This window comes from Urocitellus parryii, chromosome 14, assembly GCF_045843805.1.
Source record: "Urocitellus parryii isolate mUroPar1 chromosome 14, mUroPar1.hap1, whole genome shotgun sequence".
Taxonomy (NCBI): domain Eukaryota; kingdom Metazoa; phylum Chordata; class Mammalia; order Rodentia; family Sciuridae; genus Urocitellus; species Urocitellus parryii.
The window spans coordinates 44,956,140-44,976,634 of record NC_135544.1 but is presented as its reverse complement, the minus strand read 5'-3'; the positions used below and the strand labels follow the sequence as shown (position 1 = coordinate 44,976,634).

The 20,495-nt window shown below is 42.3% G+C and overlaps 1 protein-coding gene across 5 annotated transcripts in view; it reads right to left on the bottom strand.

The window, feature by feature from the left end:
• LOC113187812 (transmembrane protein 192) overlaps positions 1 to 20,187 on the bottom strand; it is a 29,550-nt gene extending 9,363 nt beyond the window's left edge. For 4 of the 5 annotated variants that reach the window (XR_013342401.1, XM_077792583.1, XM_077792582.1 and 1 more), the window contains exons 1-3: positions 20,077 to 20,187; positions 14,072 to 14,218; positions 8,435 to 8,699 (exon numbers count right to left, since the gene is read on the bottom strand). Coding sequence is in view for 4 of the 5 variants with exons in the window: in XM_077792583.1 (XP_077648709.1) it covers positions 8,435 to 8,699; positions 14,072 to 14,218; positions 20,077 to 20,103 (439 nt within the window). In the remaining variant the exon portion in view is untranslated. The remainder of the gene's footprint in view (positions 1 to 8,434; positions 8,700 to 14,071; positions 14,219 to 20,076) is intronic. The other variant, XM_077792581.1, reaches the window with a different exon arrangement.
• Positions 20,188 to 20,495: the final 308 nt, after the last annotated feature.

The following is a 20,495-nucleotide window of genomic DNA, read 5'->3' as shown; positions in this document are numbered from 1 at the left end:
CATAGCATCTCTTAGCCAATTATCACACACCATGGGAAAATCATAAAACAACTCTAAAACATGATTAGCATATTCACTGGCGGGAACAAGTTGGGGAGGGGTGACTGGTCAGTACAAGAGGGGGATTCGTTTGAACTGATTGGTTTAAGCCATGAGGGGAGTACGTGCTGAACTTACTTCATGGTTTCCCAATAAGCTATCAACCACCATAAACTACTGGGAGGGTCATCTGGCATCCCAGGTATTTCCCTGTTCTCATGCTGATTGGTGGCTGCTAGGGGGTTGCTATGGGTCCCCACCTAACCTGAGTCAGGGACACCTGGCGCAGCAGATCTCTCCTGTTATTTGTAGATAAACAACTCAGCAGGGTGGGTATGGGCCTAGGAGCGCTCTGTGGGTCTTTCCAAGGACAAAGGTCACGCCCCCTTTCTTGGACAGGCTTTGCTCTGAGGGAGAGGCTGGCTTTTCATATCCTACCCCAAGCCCCCTCCCTTCCCCACTGCAACTTATTTTTAAAACAGACATGTTTCTTTCTCTTCATCTCTCCCTGCTCTTCCCTAATCTCAGGAGAAACAGGATTACCTTTCTTCCCCATCCTAGGCAGAGTTATCTGACCTTGAGTACATACCGATTGCTAGAACTAAGTAATTCAGATTTTGGGAATGGCACCAGATAATCTCAGAAATGATTATCTCTCAAATTAACAAGTGAATTACAACAGGAGAATGTAGCCTTTAAATCGTCTCTTTAAAAAAGCCCTGATTCCCCCAGATGGACAGAATCACAACCTTTAGAACAGGAGTCCTCTGGGTTTGTCCTTTGCTAACAAAGCAATATAACTTCTTTTTTCTTTTCAAAACCATGTCCTCCTTATTGGATTGGCATCAGGAACAAGAACTAAACTTTTAGCAACAATATTACCTATTTCTACGAAACCATTCATTCAGCTTATCTACTTTTTCTTTCTTCTTTTTTTTTTAAATTCTAGCTGGGGATGGTGGCACATGCCTGTAATCCTAGCATTTTGAGACGCTGAGGCAGGATGATCCCAAGTTTGAGGCCAGCCTCAGCAATTTAGCAAGGCCTTAAACAATTTGGTGAGACTGTCTCAAAAAGCAAAGAGGGCTGGCCAGAGTTCCATCCCCAGTACCTAAAACCAAAACAAAAATTCTTTTTTTGTGTGTACTGGGGTTAGGGCCACATCCCCAGCCCTACTTTGTATTTTATTTAGAGACAGGGTTTCACTGAGTTGCTTAGCATCTTGTTTTTTGCTGAGGCTGGCTTCAAACTCACAATCTTCCTGTCTCAGCCTCCTGAGGCACTGGGATTACAGGCGCCAACAACTGTGCCTGGCTCAAAAATTCTATGTATTTTAAAAATATACTCCTTAAAAAACAAACAAACAAAAAACAAAAACACCTTCACTTCATTTGTTTTATTTGTATGTGGTGCTGGGGATTGAACTCAGTGCCTCAAGCATGCTAGGCAAGCACTCTACCACTTAGCCACAAACCCAGCCCTCAAAAATTCTTTCTAATTAATTAATCAAGTACTGTGGTGCTGAGGATTGAACTTAAGGTGTCAAGCATTCTAGCAAGTGTTCTACCACTACATCCCCAGCCTTATTTATTTTTTCTTTTGGTATTAGGGATTGAACCCAGGGGTGCTTATCCAATGAACCACATCCCCAGTCCTTTTTATTAAAGATGGCCTCACTAAATTGCTGAGGCTGGCTTGGAACTTGCAATCCTCCTGCCTCAGCCTCCAGAGCTGCTGCAATTACAGGTGTGCACCACTGCTCCTGGCTTCTATTGTTTTATTTTTGAGGATCATTTTAACCTCATTTTGTAACAAGGGTTCACTTGATCCTTTGAAACTTAGATTTTTTTTTCTTTTTCCCAGTCTTCTTCCTGATCTCCTCCCTGATCTCTCCTACCTAATTTCATTTTCTCTGAAGCACAATAAAAAGGCCCCTGTTCCTGAGGATGGGCAGTATCAGAGCCTTTGGGACAGGAGTCCTCTGTTTCTCCTTTGCTAGCAAAGCAATAAACTTTCTTCTTCCTTTTTCTCAAAACTGGCAACAAATTCGCCCTTTTACTCTGAAGAATGTCAAAGAAAACTTTAGAGACACAAGTGATTCTTAGAATTTCCTAAAAGTTATTTAGCATATTTATCTACATCTGATGTAGGGGAAAACAATGCTTATTTAATTTTCTCCCATTTGTACAAAAGGAATGACTCTGAACCAAAGATACCTCTTTTTTGGAGGGGTGGTGCTAGGGATTGAACCCAAGGCCTTATGCATGCTAGGCAAGCACTCTACCAACTGAGCTATATCCCCAGCCCCACAGAGACATTTTTAAAAGGACCTATCAAAACTAATTACACAGCCAGGCGTGATGGCACGCCTACAATCCCAGCAGCTGGGGAAACTGAGGTAGGAGGAACTCGAGTTCAAAGCCAGTCTCAGCAAAAGTGAGGTGCTGTCTCTAAATACAAAATAGGGCTGGGGATGTGGCTCAGTGGTCCAGTGCTCCTAAGTTCAATCCCTGGTGCCCCCCAACTCCAAAAAAAAATAATAATTTAACAAAGCCCTATGCCTTCCCCTTATACTCTTTGTAACATAATTTTGTGAATTAAGATAAACAGACAACAGAGTACTAACATAAACCCTCTGCACATAAATGAAACAGCATGCAAAGGATTTAAGGTACTGAGCAACCCCACATGCAGCACCCTGGTGGGTCACAGGCTGTGACTGGGAGTTTATGGTGCATGAAATCTGCAGCCTGGAAGGAGAGGGGCATGCTGAAACAAAACATTCCCTAAAATGGTACGTGCTGTGGACAGCACACAAGACCTCTCAGTCAGGAAGTACTGCCCAGCATGATATCTTAGTTCAGACCTAGATCCTTGCCCTGGGGTACTATAGCAGCCTCCTTAACTGCCCTCTCCAGCCATGGCCAGAGTGATCTTTCCAACTCTCAAAACTCTCAGCAAAGCCTTCCCTTCCAAGGCTGCCTCTCTCTAAACTTGTGGCAACCCTCATGATCTGGCCCTGGATGACTTCTTCAGGTCATTCTTCCTGGCTTAAACTCCTCTGAGTCCACTTCCTTAGAGCTCAGTAGAAGCTGGGCAGTGTACACGCCTACAATCCTGGTGACTCAGGAGGCTGAGGTAGGAGGATTGCAAGTTCAAATCAGCCTCAGTAATTCAGTGAGGCTGTAAGCATCTTACTGAGACCCCAAAATCAAAATCAAAAATAAAAGAATGGTTGGGAATGTGGCTCAGTGGTAAAGCACTGCTGGGTTCAATCCCCGGTAGGGTGGGGGGGAAGAAGAAAAAAGCTCATTAGTTCATCAGAAACTTTCTACGTGACAGCATACAATATACAACCAGTTTTCTTTGTGTTTTTATAACCACAGACATAGGCTGTGTGTTTCATTTCATTTGCTATTAAAGAAAAAAAAAAAAAAAACTATTAGAGCTGGTCCTGGTGTTGCACACCTGTAATCACCATCTCAGGACGTTGAGACAGGAGGATCTCAAGTTCAAGTTCAGACTGGGTAACTTAGATCTTGTCTCAAGATAAAATAAAAAGGCCTAGGGATGTTGCTCAGTGGCAGATGAGGTACCTAGGATGTGCAAGGCCCTGTTCAAATCCCAGAACAGCAAAAAAAATGAAATAAAAGTTTGGGCTGGGGATGTGGCTCAAGCGGTAGGTAGCGCACTCGCCTGGCATGCGTGCGGCCTGGGTTCGATCCTCAGCACCACATACAAACAAAGATGTTGTATCCGCCAATAACTAAAAAATAAATATTAAAAAAATAAAAAAAAAGTTCTTGGAAGAAATGAGCTCCTGTGGGCTGGGAGACAGCTCAGTGGTAGAGCATGTCCCTAATATGTGCAAGGCCCGAGTTCAATCCCTAACTGTCCACCTACTGAAAATAACAAGAAGAAATAAAATAAAATCTCACAAAGCCCTGGACTCTTCCACTAAAAAACTAGAGAAATAATACTGAGCACCCAGGGTTTTTGGAGGAAGTGAACTGACAATGCCTAAGTGTTCAGCAAGTGATATATTTCATTATAACAATAATTCTGGGAGCTGAGGGTGTGGCTCAGTGGTAGAGGGCTTGCCTAGCAGGCATGAGGCCCCAAGTCTGATCCATAGCAATGCATGTAAATATATACCACAGACCCAGGCACATTCCATGAAGCCTCTCCTCCACAGCAAGTCTATACAGAAGATTTAGCCAGACAATGTTACAGTGAAAGACCTTGCCCCTCTGCCTCCCTGAGCCCAAGAGCATCAGGCCCAGGCCTCAGTGAGAACCCTGCCAGCAGGAATTTCTATGATAGCCTTGGGCCTCCTGAGGAATGTGAGGCCAGTGAGAGATAAGAGTGTATAGGACACAGCCACTAGTCACTGTGTCCTCAGGCATACCTACCTTCCTTCTTTTTCCAAAATAATAAAAATAAAAAAAATTTAAGTAGTTTGGCACCTATAATTCTAGCTTCTAAAAGGCTGAGGGAGGAGAATCTCAAGTTCAAGGATAATTCAAGGGCTGGGGATGTGGCTCAAGCGGTAGCGCGCTCGCCTGGCATGCGTGCGGCCCGGGTTCGATCCTCAGCACCACATACCAACAAAGATGTTGTGTCCGCCGAGAACTAAAAAAAAAATTAAAAAAAAAAAAAGGATAATTCAAGTTAGTTCAAGGACCCCATCTCAAAATAAAATAAAAAGTGTTTGGGATACAGTTCAATGGTAGAGCATTTCCTTGTTTGTGTAAGATCTTGGTTTCAATCCCCAGTACTGCCAAGAAAAAAAAAGTCTGGTTGTTAAAAACAGATCATTATTAAGAATCACATACCCAGTGTAACAAGAGGCTGAGGCAGGGGGATTACAGGTTTAAGGCCAGCTCAGCAACTTAGCGAGACCCTGTCTCAAATTAAAAAAAAAGAAAAGAGTTCTTGTCTAGCATGCATGAGCCCCTGTGTTCAATCCCCAGCACCACACACACACACACTATTTCAAAGACCATCATTTGAGAAATAGTATATTTGGTGACAGACAGGAGATCCGTCAGTCAAGATCCAGGTTTTTGCTTTTATCTTTATGTTATAATGACATCTTCTGGCCAAAAAAGAGTGTTACACACCAACAGCTGAACGTGGAAACCAAGTTCATCTTCAAAAGATAGGAAGCAAAAAGAACCTCCCCCAGGAGCTTGGGTTGTGGGTCAATGGTAGAGTGCTCACCTAGCACACGTGAGGCACTGGGTTCAAACCTCAGCACCACATAAAACTTAAATAAAGACATAAAATATATGGCACCAAAACAGTCTGGTGGATAGAGGACACAGAGACTAACCCACAAAACTACAATTACCTTATAAACTACAATTACCTGACAAAGGTGCTAAAAGCATGCACTGGAGAAAAGATAGCATCTTCAACAAATGGTGTTGGGAAAACTGGAAATCCATATGCAACAAAATGAAATTGAAACCCTTTCTCTCATCATGCACAAAAGTTAACTCAAAATGGATCAAGGATCTAGGAATTAAACCAGAGACTCTGCACCTAATAGAAGAAAAAGTAGGCCCTAATCTCCATCACATGGGACTAGGACCCAATTTTCTTAATAAGACACCTATAGCACAAGAATTAAAACCAAGAATCAACAAATGGGATGAATTCAAACTAAAAAGTTTTTTTCTCAGCAAAAGAAATAATATGTGAGGTGAACACGGAGCCTACATCCTGGAACAAATTTTTACCCCTCACACATTAGATAGAGCTCTAATCTCTAGGGTATGCAAAGAACTCAGAAAGCTAAATCCCGCCCAAAATAATAACCCAATCAACAAATGCGCCAAGGACCTGAACAGACATTTCTCAGAAGAGGATATACAATCAAACAACAAATATGGGGGGGGGGAACCCCATCATCTCTAGCAATCAGAGAAATGCAAATTAAAACTACTAAGATACCATCTCACTTCAGTCAGAATGGCAGCCATGATGAAGACAAACAACAAGTGCTGGTGAGAATGTGAGGAAAAAGGCACACTCATACACTGCTGGTGGGACTGCAAATTGGTGCAGCCAATTTGGAAAGCAGTAATGGAGATTCCTTGGAAAGCTGGGAATGGAACCACCATTTGATCCATTCCTCTTCTCAGACTATACTCAAAAGACCTTAAAAGAGCATACTACAGGGACACTGCCACATCAGTGTTTATAGCAGCACAATTCACAACAGTTAGAATGTGGAACCAACCTAGATGCCCTTCAATGGATGAATGGATAAAAAAAAATGTGGCATTTATACACAATGGAATATTACTCAGCACTAAAAAAGATCATGACATTTGCAGGGAAATGGATGGCATTAGAGCAGATTATGCTAAGTGAAGTTAGCCAATCCCCCCCACCAAAAAAAAAAAATGCCTAATGTCTTCTCTGATATAAAGGGGTGACTCAAAATAGGGAAGAGAGGAAGAGCATGGGAAGATGATTACCTCTACATAGGGAAGAGGGGTGGGAGGGAAAGGGAATTGCATGGAAGGTGGAAGGAGACCCTCATTGCTATACAAAATACATGTATGAAGATGTGAGAAAAAAAAAAAAAAAGAATAGCGTTACTGTTACCCTAGATTAGGTAGAGAGAAGTGATGGGAGGGGAGGGGAGGGGTTGGGGAGATAGGAAGGATAATAGAATGAAACAGACATTATTATTACTGTGTGTATATATGTGACTGCATGACCAACGCGATTCTGCCACCTGTGTACTCAGAAAAATGAGAAATTATATCCCATCTGATTCAAATGTATGATATGTCAAGGTCATTGTACTGTCATACGTAACTAAGTAAAACAAATAAAAAAAAGATATAAAAAAATAAATATTGCATCATAGTTAAAAAAAAAAGAAGCTCCCCCCAGTGAAGATCAAACAAGATCACCATCTCCATAAATACTTCCCTCTCCTTGACAGTGTGGCACTTCGCTTCCACTGAGAACTTCACTGAGGAGATGAGCTTGCAGCTTGCCCTTTAAACAGTGCACTCACAAAGCACAGAAGAAAAATAAAAGATTTAGTGAAGTTGTTTTTCTGGGGAAAATGAAGTTCTTTTTTTCTTCTTTGTGATATTGGGGACTGAACTTGGGGCCTTGCACATGCCAGACAAGCATTCAGCTACATTCCAAATCCTTTTTTTTTTTTTGGTACCAGGCAATTGAACTCAGGGGCCCTCGCCACTGAGCCACATCCCCTGCCCTCTTTTGTATTTTATTTAGAGACAGGGTCTCACTGAGTTGCTTAGCGCCTCACTTTTGCTGAGGCTGGCTTTCAACTCTCGATCCTTCCACCTCAGCCTCCTGAGCCATATAGGTGTGTACCAGCATGCTAGGCTCCATTTGTTTTTTGTAACGGGGATTGAACCCACGGGCGCTTTGTCACTAAGTTTATCTACAGTCCCTTTTATTTTTTATAACGAGACCCTGTCTTAAATTGCCTACGCTAACCACGAGTTTACAATCTTCCTGCTTCAGCTTCCCAAATCACTGGGATTACGGGCATGCGGCACTGCACCCAGCCTATATTTTATGTTTAGACAGAGTCTTGCTAAATTGCCCAGAGTGGCCTCGAATACGAGATCCTCCTGCCTCAGCCTCTCAGGTAGCTGGGTTTATAGGCTCAGCCACCAGGCCTGCTAGAAAAATGAATTCCTAATCTGGATTCAGAATATTCAAACGTTTACTCTGGACTCCAAATGAGATTCTCCTAAAAAGGTAAGTCAAAAGTGCCTAAAGAAATTCAGTTTACTTCCACAGCCTTTAAAATGTATGCAACAATAAAGAAAATCAAGCATTCATGTATTCCCAGTCCTAAATGAAGCTTCTGATCGTACCTTCATAAATTAGGACCTGTGTGTTTTACAAGTCTTATTTTGGATACTAGATTTTTTTTTTTTTTTTTTGGACCAGGGATTGAACCCTGGGGCACTTAACCACTGAGCCACATCCCCAGTCCTTTTTTATTTTTTATTTTGAGACAGGTGAGTTGCTGAGGCTGGCCTTTAATTTGTGATCCCCCTGCCTGAGCCTCCTAAATTGCTGGGATTACAGGTGTGCACACTGCACCTGGCTACTGAATACTGTATCTTCTTAAGCTGAATAAACCTGCTGATACCAAAAAGGGGAGAAAGATCTACATTGTACACAGGGACACACAGATGCCATGTCCACAATAAATGCAAATTTCAAGTGAAAACCAAGTGTATAAGAAAACCAGACAGTGGCCATGACACACAGCTCTCTTACAACACTGAGAGAATGCACTGGGTCATACAATCCAACTTCACGTGTCCTTTCTGCTGTCATTTGGCTACTCAAGGCCCAGAGACGCCAAGAAAGCTGGGCTTACCGGTGGAGTGTGTCACCAGGGCGAGGCTCTTCAGATGCCTTGTGGCACGGTAGATCTGGTTATAGCCGCGGTTCCTCACTTTGCTGTGGTGATACTGAATGTAGCGTTCCAGAAGTAAGTGCAGAATCCACAAGATGACTTTTCCTAGGATTATGACTGTCTGGACTTTCAGTGGGTTGGTGTAGTTTCCAGGGCACTTGTCCTCGTTTGGGTCAGGGTAAGAACAAAGCACACCTGTCAAGAACGCTAAAATAACAAACACAACCTGGGGAAAGGAAAGCAGCTGATGAATACTCAATATATGGAATTAGGAAACAATAATTGCCACCCCAGGAAATACTCTGCGCCCATAATTCCTACTATCCTATTTTTATAAAAAAGTCTGAAAACTTTTTTTTGTATCATTAAAAATTACCCCAAATCCCATCTAAAACAAATGCTAATGTAATGCTCAACAGTTTCTTGCTACCTCTTTTATTAAAAAGAGGGTAAGTGTTTTGAACAACTAATAAAAAAATTAAAAAAAAAAAAAAAGAGATTAAGGGGCTGAGGTTTTGGCTCAGCGGTAGAGCGCTCGATTCGCAAGGCCCTGGGTTTGGTCCTCAGCACCACACAAAAATAAATAAATAAAAAGTTATAAAAAAATTTTAAAAAGGTAACTAATAATAATCATGGTTTAAAAAAGTTTAGCTGAGTGTGGTGGTGCACACATGTAATCTCAGTGATTTGGGAGGCTGAGGCAGGAGTATTAAAAGCCACCCTCAGCAACTCAGTGAGATCCTTATCTCAAAAAATAAAAAGGTCTAGGAATGTGGCTCAGTGGTAAAATGCTTCTGGGTTCAATATCCAGTACTAAAAAAAAAAATAAAATAAATAAAGTCTAACTGACTGGTGCTAGAATATAGACACATAAGACTTACTTGAAAACTGCTAACTAGGGCTACGGTTGTGGCTCATTGGTAGAGCAATTGCCTAGCACATTGTGAGGCACTGGGTTCAATCCTTATCATCACATGAAAATAAACAAAATAAAGGTATTATATCCATGAAAAAAAAATTGCTAACTAAACTGCAAATTGCTTTTGGAGAATAATTTGGAAATGTCTTGACCCAGAAAATCTACTTTAAGGTCTCTATTGCTCCAAAGTTAAAGTACAAATACCCAGAATACTGGGATACAAATATTTATTATAGTACTTCCTATATTTGCAAAAACCTGAAATTGCCCATATATCTGCCTATCTACTACGAAATGCTTGAATAAATTAAGACATACCCACCCATGTTATAGAATATTATGCACCTGGAAAAGAATTAACTAAGCACTGGACACAGTGATGCATTTCACCAATCTCAAAGACTCAGGAGGTTGATGCAGGAGGATTGTAAATTTGAGGCCAGCCTCAGCAGCTTAGTGAGGCCCTAAGCAACTTAGACCCTGTCTCATAAATAAAGACTGGGAATGGAACTCAGTGGTAAAGCACCCCTGAGTTCAATCCCCAGTACAATAAAACAAACACACAAAAACAACTCTGTGTATTGGTTTGCCTCTCTCTGATATGTTAAGATTAAGCAAGTTTGTTAGAAATGCACACACTGGAGCCTGCCCTAATCCTCTTTAAGCCAAAATCTCTGGGGATGCAACCCAGCAATCTGTCTTTTCACAAGCCTGTCAGCAGAGTCTGATGTGTGAATCTGAGAAACACTGTTAGAAACACACAGGGGTTGGGGATATAATTTTTTGTTAGAACACTTGTCTAGCACACATGAGGCCCTAAAACTCAGGGGTACTCGACCACTGAACCACCTCCCCAGCCCTATTCTGTATTTTATTTAGAGACAGGGTATCACTGAGTGGTTTAGTGCCTAACTGTTGCTGAGGCTGGCTTTGAACTCTTGTTCCTTCTGTCTCAGCCTCCCGAGCTGCTAGGATTACAGGCGTGTGCCACCGCACCCGTTGATCCAATTTTTTAAAAGTGGGGTAAATCCCTTTGTATAGGTGCCAATATCTTTGTATATATTTGCATTTATTTATTCATTTATTTATTTATGTACTGGGGATTAAACCCAGGGGTACTTAACCACTGAGCTATATCCTCAGCACCCCCCCCCCTTTTTTTGTATTTTATTTAGAGAGAGGGACCCACTGAGTTGCTTAGGGCCTTGCTAAATTGCTGAGGCTGGCTTTGAACTCTCAATCCAATGGCCTCAGCCTCTGGAGCTGCTGGGATTAAAGTTGTGCACCACCACACCTGGCTATTTTCTTTCTTTATTTTTGTAGTACTGGGGAGTGAACTCAGAGGTACTCTACCACTGAGCTATACTCCCAGCCCTATTTTAAATTTTGAGACAGGGTCTAAGTTGCCAACGCTGTCCTAGAATCTGAAATCCTTCTGCCTCGGCCTCCAGAGTTCCTGAAATTACAGGTGTACCACTGCATCCATCAATATTTGCATGAATTTAACAAAAGGCAGTGAAGAATATCAAGAAACTGAACTCACATCAGGGAGAAGACTGACAAAAGAGAAAGGGAAGATCACGATTTTACCTTTATACTTTAGCGATGCTTACTTGTTACACAAGGATATATGATTCTGTGATTTTTAAAAACATCAAATATAACAGTGGGCATAGTAGTGTATGCCTGTAAACCCAGAGACTCGCAAGCCTGAGGCAGGGGATCAAAAGTTTGAGGCCAGTTGGGCATGGTGGCACACGCCTGTAATCTCAGGGGCTCGGGAGGCTCGAAAGTTCAAAGCCAGTCTCAGCAATGACGAGGCGCTAGGCAACCTGGTGAGATCCTGTCTCTAAATAAAGTACAAAATAGGGCTGGGGATGTGGCTTAGTGGTCGAGTGTCCCTGAGTTCAATCCCCAGTACTGATTAAAAAAAAGTTTGAGGCCAGCCTCAGCAATTTAATGAGGTCCTAAAGCAATGTATCGAGAACTTATCCCAAAAAATAAAAAGGGGTGGGAATGTAAGTCAGAAGTAAAAGCACCCCTAGGTTCAATCCCCAGGACTAAAACAAAACAAAAACAAACTTCAAAACATCATTAATCTGGATGCCATGTCAGTGGCACATACCTGTAATCCCTGCTACTTGGGTGGCTGATGCAGGAAGATCACACACTGAAGGCCAGCCTCTGCAACATAGCCAGAATCTGTCTCAAATGATCTGCCTCTCCCCACCCATCCTTTGATAATGGGGACTGAAATGAAGGGGTGCTTTACCACTGAGCTACATCCCCAGCCCTTTTTATTTTTTTGTTTGAGACAGGATCTTGCTAAATTGCCACACACCTGTAATCCCAGCAACTCAGGAGGCTAAGGAAGGAGGACTGAAAGTTTGAGGCCAGCCTCAGCAATTTAGTGAGGCCCTGAGCAACTTAAGGAGATCTTAAACTCAAAATAATGCCCATCTCCAGTCTCAAAAAATGATTGGGGATATAGCTCAGTAGTAGAGTGCCCCTACATTCAATCCCCAGTACTGTAAAGAGAAAAAAGAAGCTATCACTACCATTCACTGCTAAGCATCTAAAAGCTGGCAATATGAGCACAAAATAAATTTACTAAAATGCATAATACAGGGCTGGGGTTGTAGTCAGTGACAGAATGCTTGCCTACATGTGTGAGACACTGGGTTCGATTGTCAGCACCACATATAAATAAGTAACAAAGATCCATTGACAACTAAAAAAGTATTTTAAAAAATGAATACTATAGACACATACCTGTAATCCTACCTATGTAGGAAGCTGAAGTAAGAGGATAGCAAAATGGAACCTAACCTGAACAACTCCATGAAAACCTGTCTTTAAAAAAAAAGGGGGGGGGGCGGGCTGGGGATATTAAGTAGATCAATGATCAGTGGTAGAGTACCCCTGCTTCAATCCCCAGTATTACAAAAAAGTTACAAAAACAAAAACAAAAAAACAAAACAAAACAAAAAAAACTAAGCACAATATTTGTCAAAGTGATTTGTCAAGAGTAATAATATGGAGAGTAAGTATTACAATTCAAGATTCTTAACACCACAAATCAAAATGTTGAAAATATATCCCCTATAAAGTAATACAGTGTACACTGAATCCAAGAACCATAAAAGACATTAATTTTTCTTTTAATTTCTTTCCTTTTTTGGTGGTACCGGGGACTGAAACCAGGGTCATACACATGCTAGGCGAGCACTCTGCCACTGAGACACATCCTAGCCCTTTTTATTATTACTTGTTCTTTTCCTTGCTCTGCCCCCCTCCCTTTTGGGAGACAGTCTTGCTACACTGCCAGCTGCTCTGGAACTCCTGGGCTCACGTAATCCTCTCACCTTAGCCTCCCAAGTAGCCAGAACTACATGCACAAGCCACTACACCTGGAAACTTTTTTTAAAAACACTTAAGATTTTGTTAGTCCCCAAATTAAGGCAACCAATCCCACCATATCAAAGAAATATAATTTAATATGAAAAGGTCTTTAAAAAGTAATGTGTGGGTATATATTTTAAAAACTACTAACAGGAATATGAAAAATTGTGGTATACATGTGTATTAAGAATTGTAATGCAAAAAAAAAAACCCCACAAAGTACATGTATAAAGGCATTAAAAAGATACTATGTAGTGCACAATAAATATATTTACTCTTTTTCAATTAAAAAAAAAGAAACTACTAACAGGAACATTCTATACAAAATGTTGTAAACCTGATTGTTTTTTAGTCAATAGTGTAATAATGAAGGTTATTCTATGTTAATATATGCACACTTCTTTTATAACAGTTGCATAATAGTCTACATTCATGGGACACATAAAATGTCCCCTGGATAGCAGATAGTTTGCAGTCTTTTTTTTTTTTTGGTAACAGGGATTGAGCCATATCCCCAGCCCTTTTTACTTCTTATTTTGAGACAGGGTCTCACAAAGTTAATAGGGCCTCACTAAGTTGCTGAGGCTGACCTTGACCTTGCAATCTTTCTGCTCAGTTTCTTTCTTTTTTTTTTTTTTTGAGAGAGAGAATTTTAATAATTATTTTTTAGTTTTTTGGCGGACACAACATCTTTGGTTTTTTTTGTATGTGGTGCTGAGGATCGAACCCCGGCTGCATGCATGCCAGGTGAGCGCCCTACCACTTGAGCCACATCCCCAGCCCTCTGCTCAGTTTCTTGAGCCACTGGGATTACAGACATGTGCCACCACGCCGCATAGTTTGCAGTCTTAATGTGATAGTCAATATTGCTCCTAACAATATCCTTATGTTTGTGAAAATGTATCTATTATAAATTCTCTCAAGTACAGGCATGATCAAGAAAGCATGTGGGGGCTGGGGATATGGCTCAAGCGGTAGCGCGCTCGCCTGCCATGCGTGCGGCCCGGGTTCGATCCTCAGCACCACATACCAACAAAGATGTTGTGTCCGCCAAAAAAATAAATAAAAACAAACAAACAAAAAAACAGGCTGGGTATGTGACTCAGTAGTTAAGCTCCCCTGGGTCCAACCTCTGTTACCAAGAAAATAAATAAATTAATTAATTTAAAAAAGCATGTAGATTCTAAATATTGACAAATTTAAGTCCAATTGCCCTCTGAAGAGCTTCAATATTTTTAAGGACATCACCACTGGAGAGATCCCCTCTGGCAACTTACATGGATAAACAGAAGAAGATTTGCTATGATGACTGTAGGAAGAGGGTGGAATCTGGGTCTAAAATGAGCTTGTAATGAGTGATGTGGGAGAAGCTGGGCATCCAGAAGTGGGTCCTCTTCAATACTCTGGATAATGTCCAAGGAACCCTGCAGTAAAAAAAAAAAAAAAAAAAAAAAATCAAGTTATGGTCACTACTTTCTGGAGTATGTTTCCAAGACAAATCCACCCAACTATAACAACTTTTAAAACTATGATACAAGTTAGATGCAAAAGCACATACCCTTCCTAAAGTCAATTAAAAAAAATACTTCCTTCTAGATAAGTACTATAAACAAGAAGTATTAAAATGTGTAGGGGAAATTTAAATTTTTTTTCCTTTTTTTTTTTTCTTTTTAAACAGTACTGGGGATTGGACCCAGGGACCTTTTACCACTGAGCTATATTCCCAGCTGTTTTAGTGAGCTTTTTTGTTACTATGATCTAAAGAACCTGACCAAAACAACTGTAGAAGAGGAAAAGCTTATTTAGGGCTCACAGTTTCAGAAGTCTTAGTCCACAGATGGCCAGTTCCCTTCCTCCTGGCTCGGGGTGAGGCAGAACATCATGGCGGAAGGAAAAGTGTGGCAAAGGGAAGCAGCTCATTGGGCAATCAGGAAGCAGAGACTCCCCTCTCCAGATACAAAATACATACCCCATAGCCACGTCCCCAATGAACTGCTTCCTACTGCCACACCCCACTTCCTCCAGTAACCACCCAGTTAATCCCACCAGGGATTAATTAACTGATTAGGTTAAGGCTATTACCCAATCATTTCTCCTCCAAATCTTCTTGCAATGTCTCACATGTGAGCTTCTGGGGGACACCTTATATCCAAACCATAACACTAGCCCATTATTTTTTTTTTTTAAATTTTGGGATGTGGTCTTTCTGAGTTGTTGAGGCTAGTCTCAAACTTGTAATCCTCCTGCCTGAGTTTCCCAAATATTGGGATGACAGGAGGGTGCCACACCTGGTGGGCACAGAAAGTCTTTTAAATTTTTTTGTATTGGTGATTGAACCCAGGAGTGCTACCTCTGAACTTCATCACCAGCCCTTTTCATTTTAAGACACAGTTTCGCTAAGTTGCTTAAGCCCTCACTAAGCAGCTGAGGCTGGCCTTGAACTTGCAATTCTTCTGCCTTAGCCTCCTAAGCAGCTGGAATTACAGGCATGCGCCACCATGCCCAGCCAGAGAAAATCTTAACTCAGTTTTTTCTACAATTCACAAACAAGGTGATACATAATGAGATTTAAATAAACCACTTCTTCACACTCTCAAAACTGATCAACTTTATTTATTTTATTTGGTAGTAGGTGGGGATTGAATCCAAGGAAGATTTACCACTGAGCTACTTGCCCTGCCCTTTTTTACTTTTTATTTCAAGACAGGGCTTTGCAAAATTACCCAGGCTGGCCTTGAATTTGCAATCCTCCTGCCTTAGCCTTTGGAGTGATGGGATTACAGGTGTGCACCACATGCCCCGCTAGATAGCCTTTTGTTGTCTTGTGGCAAAAGCAGCTGAAATTTATTCACCTCAAATACAATTTTATTACCTGCAGTCTTCATGCTGTGCTTCACATTTCTAGACTTCTCATCCTATATATTTGCTACCTTCCTCTGACTTACATCTCCCCACTTTCAACCCACCATGGGGCTTTTTTTTTTTTTTCTTTTTTGAGTACTGAAGATTGAACTGAGTCACATCCCAAGCCCTTTTTATTTTGAGACAGGGTTTTGCTAAATTGCTGAGGTGACCTCAAACTTTCAATCCTCCTGCCTGAGTCTTCTGAGTCACTGGGATTATGAGCGTGTGCTACCACACCTGGCTATGATAGCAATTCTTTTAAAGCGTCTCTCCGGTATTCCATAAAACTTTGAAAAGCTGATGGAGACTTATAAGAATGCTTAAAACAGGGCGGGGTGTAGCTTAGTGGTAGAGAGCTTTCCTAGTATGTGTGAGGCCCTGGGTCCCATCCTTAGCAACACACATGCCTAAAAAATAAACTTTCAGTCTTGTTAAGAATATTAACGAGTACCAATGGAGGCAGATCATCCTGACGGACCTTCAAGGAGTCTTCAGTTTGTAGAAACCATATTTTCAATAGAAACAACTAGTTTTTTAAAAAATATATATTTTTAGTTGTAGATGGACATAACTTTATTTTATTTCTTTATTTTTTTATGTGATGCTGAGATTGAACCCAGTGCCTGACCCGTGCTAGGCAAGTAGTGAGCCACAACCCCAGCCCCAAAACAACTAGTTTTGTTTTTTTTTTCTTTTTTTGAGATGGGGTCTCTCTGTGTTTTGCCCAGGCTGTTCTTGAACTCCTAGATTCAAGGATGTTGTTGCCTGAGACTGACAAACTCTGGCACGAAGGGCGTCAGCTTGGAGGCCCAGCTTGAAAACAGCTAGTTCTACTGTCACTGAAGCAGCTGACAAAGATTGAGTTCCTGTGGGATGTAAAATTTTCAGTTAGTCATATTTAAAGGTACTGTCTTGACAGGTACAGTACTTCCATGTCTCTCTTGCATACAAATGAGCCATAACAACCTCTCAAACTCAGGCCCTTACTGAAAATTGTAATTTATAGGTGCTGTGCCTGAGGTAAAAACACAGAAGATTACATTTTCACTGGGGTTTCAGATAGAGACATGATAAACTAGACAAGACAAGGACATGTAATGGAATATATTGCAAGGAACCTACAGGGAAGCAGTTAATAAACAGGCAAATGAAAAAAGAGATGTTGCAACAGGGTTAGATCAGGTAACTGCATTAGAACGAGATGGAAATGAACTTTAGTGGGCAAGAGAGGAGCCTGAAAACAGAATCCAGACACAGAATAAGGGAATAGTGGAAGGGAGAGCTGTTGGGCATTAAGATGACAAAGATGAATAACCAATCTGAAGCACGACCCAGATCTGGGGTGGGCTCCCCACTTTCCAGTCTCAGGCATCCAAATGCTGCCCTGCAAATCTTCCTAATCTATGCCTACACAGCTTCCCACTTCGGTACAATTCTGATTATTTCTCTTCTCTTTGTGACCCTTCTGCTTGGAGTTTTCAAGTTGTCAATAATAGAGTCATGAAAGCTCTTAGCTAATGTCTGAGCATCCTTCCTTGACCAGATGGGGCAATTCCCACCAGGGAGCCTCCCTGAGTACCCCAAATCTGGATCACCCCAGCCCTCTATGTCTTCTAAAGCATTCTGTGCTTGCCTGTATCACACTATTCAATAATGATCTTTGTATTTATTTGTCTTCCTCATTAGGACCCATTAACTTCCCACCTCTAATTTGTCTTGCAGAATGCTAGCATCCAACAGTATCTCATGGCCCCACTCTGCAAACATTTGACGGATGGATGAATGTCCCAAACCTTGTCTCCATCTCAGCTATGTGTATCACCAGACTTCTGTGCTCATTAGAAGAGATCATTTGGGCAAGGGACAGAGAATCAACTCTGACCCAAACTACTTTTCAGGATTTGCTTATTGCCATCTCTCCCTCCTGATGCTCACTACTGATTGTTCCCATCTCCCATGAAATGTTTTCAATCTCTATACTGTCTCTACTTGTTCTTCCCTACCTGTCAAACACTTGTCACAGCAAATGCTGCATTCTCTGTGACACTTACCCAGCTTCTTCATCTAACATTGCAGTTTTCACCTCTATAAGTTCAAACTGGGTCTACTTTATACTTCTTTATTTCTGCATCAGCTTTTGAACATACAGAAAACAGTTACATGTTGTCTTTGCTATCTGTCTCTGTGTTGTTTCTGAATCAGTTTCAAATGACCCACTATAGGTCATATTTTCCTGTCTTAGGCAAGCCTTCTATTATTATCTATTGTTTCTGCTTATGTATTATCTCTTCCCTCCTCTTTTGTGACAGTGACTATTTCCTTTGGCAACCCACTGACATTTCTGCATTGTAGGGGTATCCTTCATACATTTCCTTTACTCTCCTCAGGCCTAAGGAGGATGGTTAGGCCAATCCACTCTGTGCACAGGAAAGGAAAGGCAGACCACTGCTGCGGTAGATTCATTCCAGAGTAGACCCGGAAAGGACTTCACTTAGTTCTTAGATCCTTTGAGCTGCTCTTATTTGAGTCCTTTCAGAGACCCTGGTGTTCATGCACTCTGTATCCTTTCAAATAAATCCTTGTCTTTGTAAATTAGCCATTAGTTTACTGCAAACAATGAATCCTAACACACAGTCTGACTCTTTAAGACATTCAAGCTTCTGGCCCATAATTTTTAGCTATTTACAGAACACTAGAAATCATATATTAGATGTACCAAAAGCAGCAACTTACTCAGATCTACAGTAATTTAGCTATACATTGTTGGTGAAACATTGCTCTTCAATTGTCCAGTGAAAGTTTTCTATGATTGTGCTACTAAGACTTAAAGACACAGATCTAAGAACTCTGGGGGCAGCTAAGCACCAACTAATAAACACTGCATGTGCCTTTTTCTAAGTCTCATTTTCCTTTTAGATATTTTCCCATATATTGTCAACTCAAGAATGTCACCCTTAAAAATTCAGAAACAGGGCTGGGGATGTGGCTCAAGCGGTAACGCGCTCACCTGGCATGCATGGGGTGCTGGGTTCCATCCTCAGCACCACATAAAATAAAATAAAGATGCTGTGTCAACCGAAAACTGAAAAATAAATATTTAAAAAATCCCCTCTCTCTCTTAAAAAAAAAATCAAAAACAAAGGATTTACTTTATATATGAGTGTCAAATATACTTCCAGGTGTTACAGTTAATTATTTAACTAATCACCAAGCTCTTATAGTGCTGGGACACTGCTTTTCCTGATGCACTCATTCAGGATTAAAATCACAGTAATATTGCTATTAGTTTATTAACAGCAACTTGGGAGGGTGTGGCAATTTCAGCAATTTAGCCAGGCCCTAACTTAGAAAGACCCTGTCCTCTCCCAAAAGAGGGGAAAGAAAAAAAAAAGTGCCAATGGGCAACTAACTTGATTTTGGGCAATACACGTTTCCTTTAAAATTGTACACTGGGTGCGGTGGGACACACCTGTAATTCCAGGGACTCAACAGGAGGATTGCAAATTCGAGGCTAGCCTCCGCAAATTAGCGAGGGCCTAAGCAACTTAGTGAGACCCTATCTCAAAAATAAAAAGGGGTGGGGAGAGAGCTTACAGGTAAAGCGCCCCTGGCTGGGTTCAATCCCTAGTACCTAATAATTAATTAATTAATTAATTAATTAATTAATAAAATTGTCTTAATAAACTTAAAGACAATAATGTTACCATTGCAATAATGGTAACATTCTGTACCGTACACACTGTAAACTGGGGTACTGGATAATCTAGTTCGGATCTAAAATTTTAAAATCTATTTCTACAACGCCTAAATTCAAAACAGCACATGACACTGTTTTTCTCCAATGGGGGTTTCCGGGAGGTGATAGCGACAGGTCTACCCGCGGGACGCTGGCGCCCAGCCGCAGCACTGCTGCTACTCCAGGGCCAGTGACCTCCGGAGCCCACCCTGGAGAGCCCACAGGAAGATTCGCCCCCTGTGCCCCTGGACGTTCAAGTCGAGCGCAGCGGGACCATCTCCGGGAGGAAGGCTGTCAGGCCAGACGCGCATCACGTGAAGCTCCCAGTTCCGGGGCCAACGACGGGCGCCACATGTGGGCTGGCGCCGGCCTGGGACCCCCCACCCGCACGCCCATCCTGCAGGATCCCACCCCGACTGCCACCCGGGGAAAACAGGCCCGGGGCCGGCGTGTCGCGGACGCCACAGCGTACCCGCGCCTTCTCCCTTAACCCCGCGCCCCGGGCAGGCCGTGCGCAGGCGGCGCCCCCTCCGGCCGCGGTCGCGCTGAGGCTTCCCCAGCCCCGACAGTCTCCGCCCTGTGCACCCCAGCACAGGAAGAAGAGATTCCGGGGACAGTCGCCCAACACCTCCGTGCACTCACGTCTTCTATTCTCACCCCCGCCGCCATTTCCCGACGCCGGAGGCCGAAGCCCCCTCCAGCCTGACCTCTCCACCTGCGCCAAGGCGCCACAGGCCCAGGAAAGTCGCCACCTTCTGGGACCTGCGGCCCCCGCCCCGGACACACCCACTCCGAGTTAGCCCCGCCCTCGCGGTCCCTGGCCCCGCCTCCTCACTGCCGATTGGCCGAGGCGGAGGGAGGGGCGTGCCGCGCCCCGGAGTCCGGACCAGTGGACGGCTGCTACCTCCGGGACCTACCAGTTTCTAGGGATTCCAGCAATGGCCTCTCGATCCGCTGTTGGTCAGAGGCTTGGTCTTTAAAGAATGTGTTTCTAGTCCAAAATTGAAGTATTCTAGGCCTCCACTTTCCTCTTTAAGACATTTTAAGACTTTTTCCTGTCT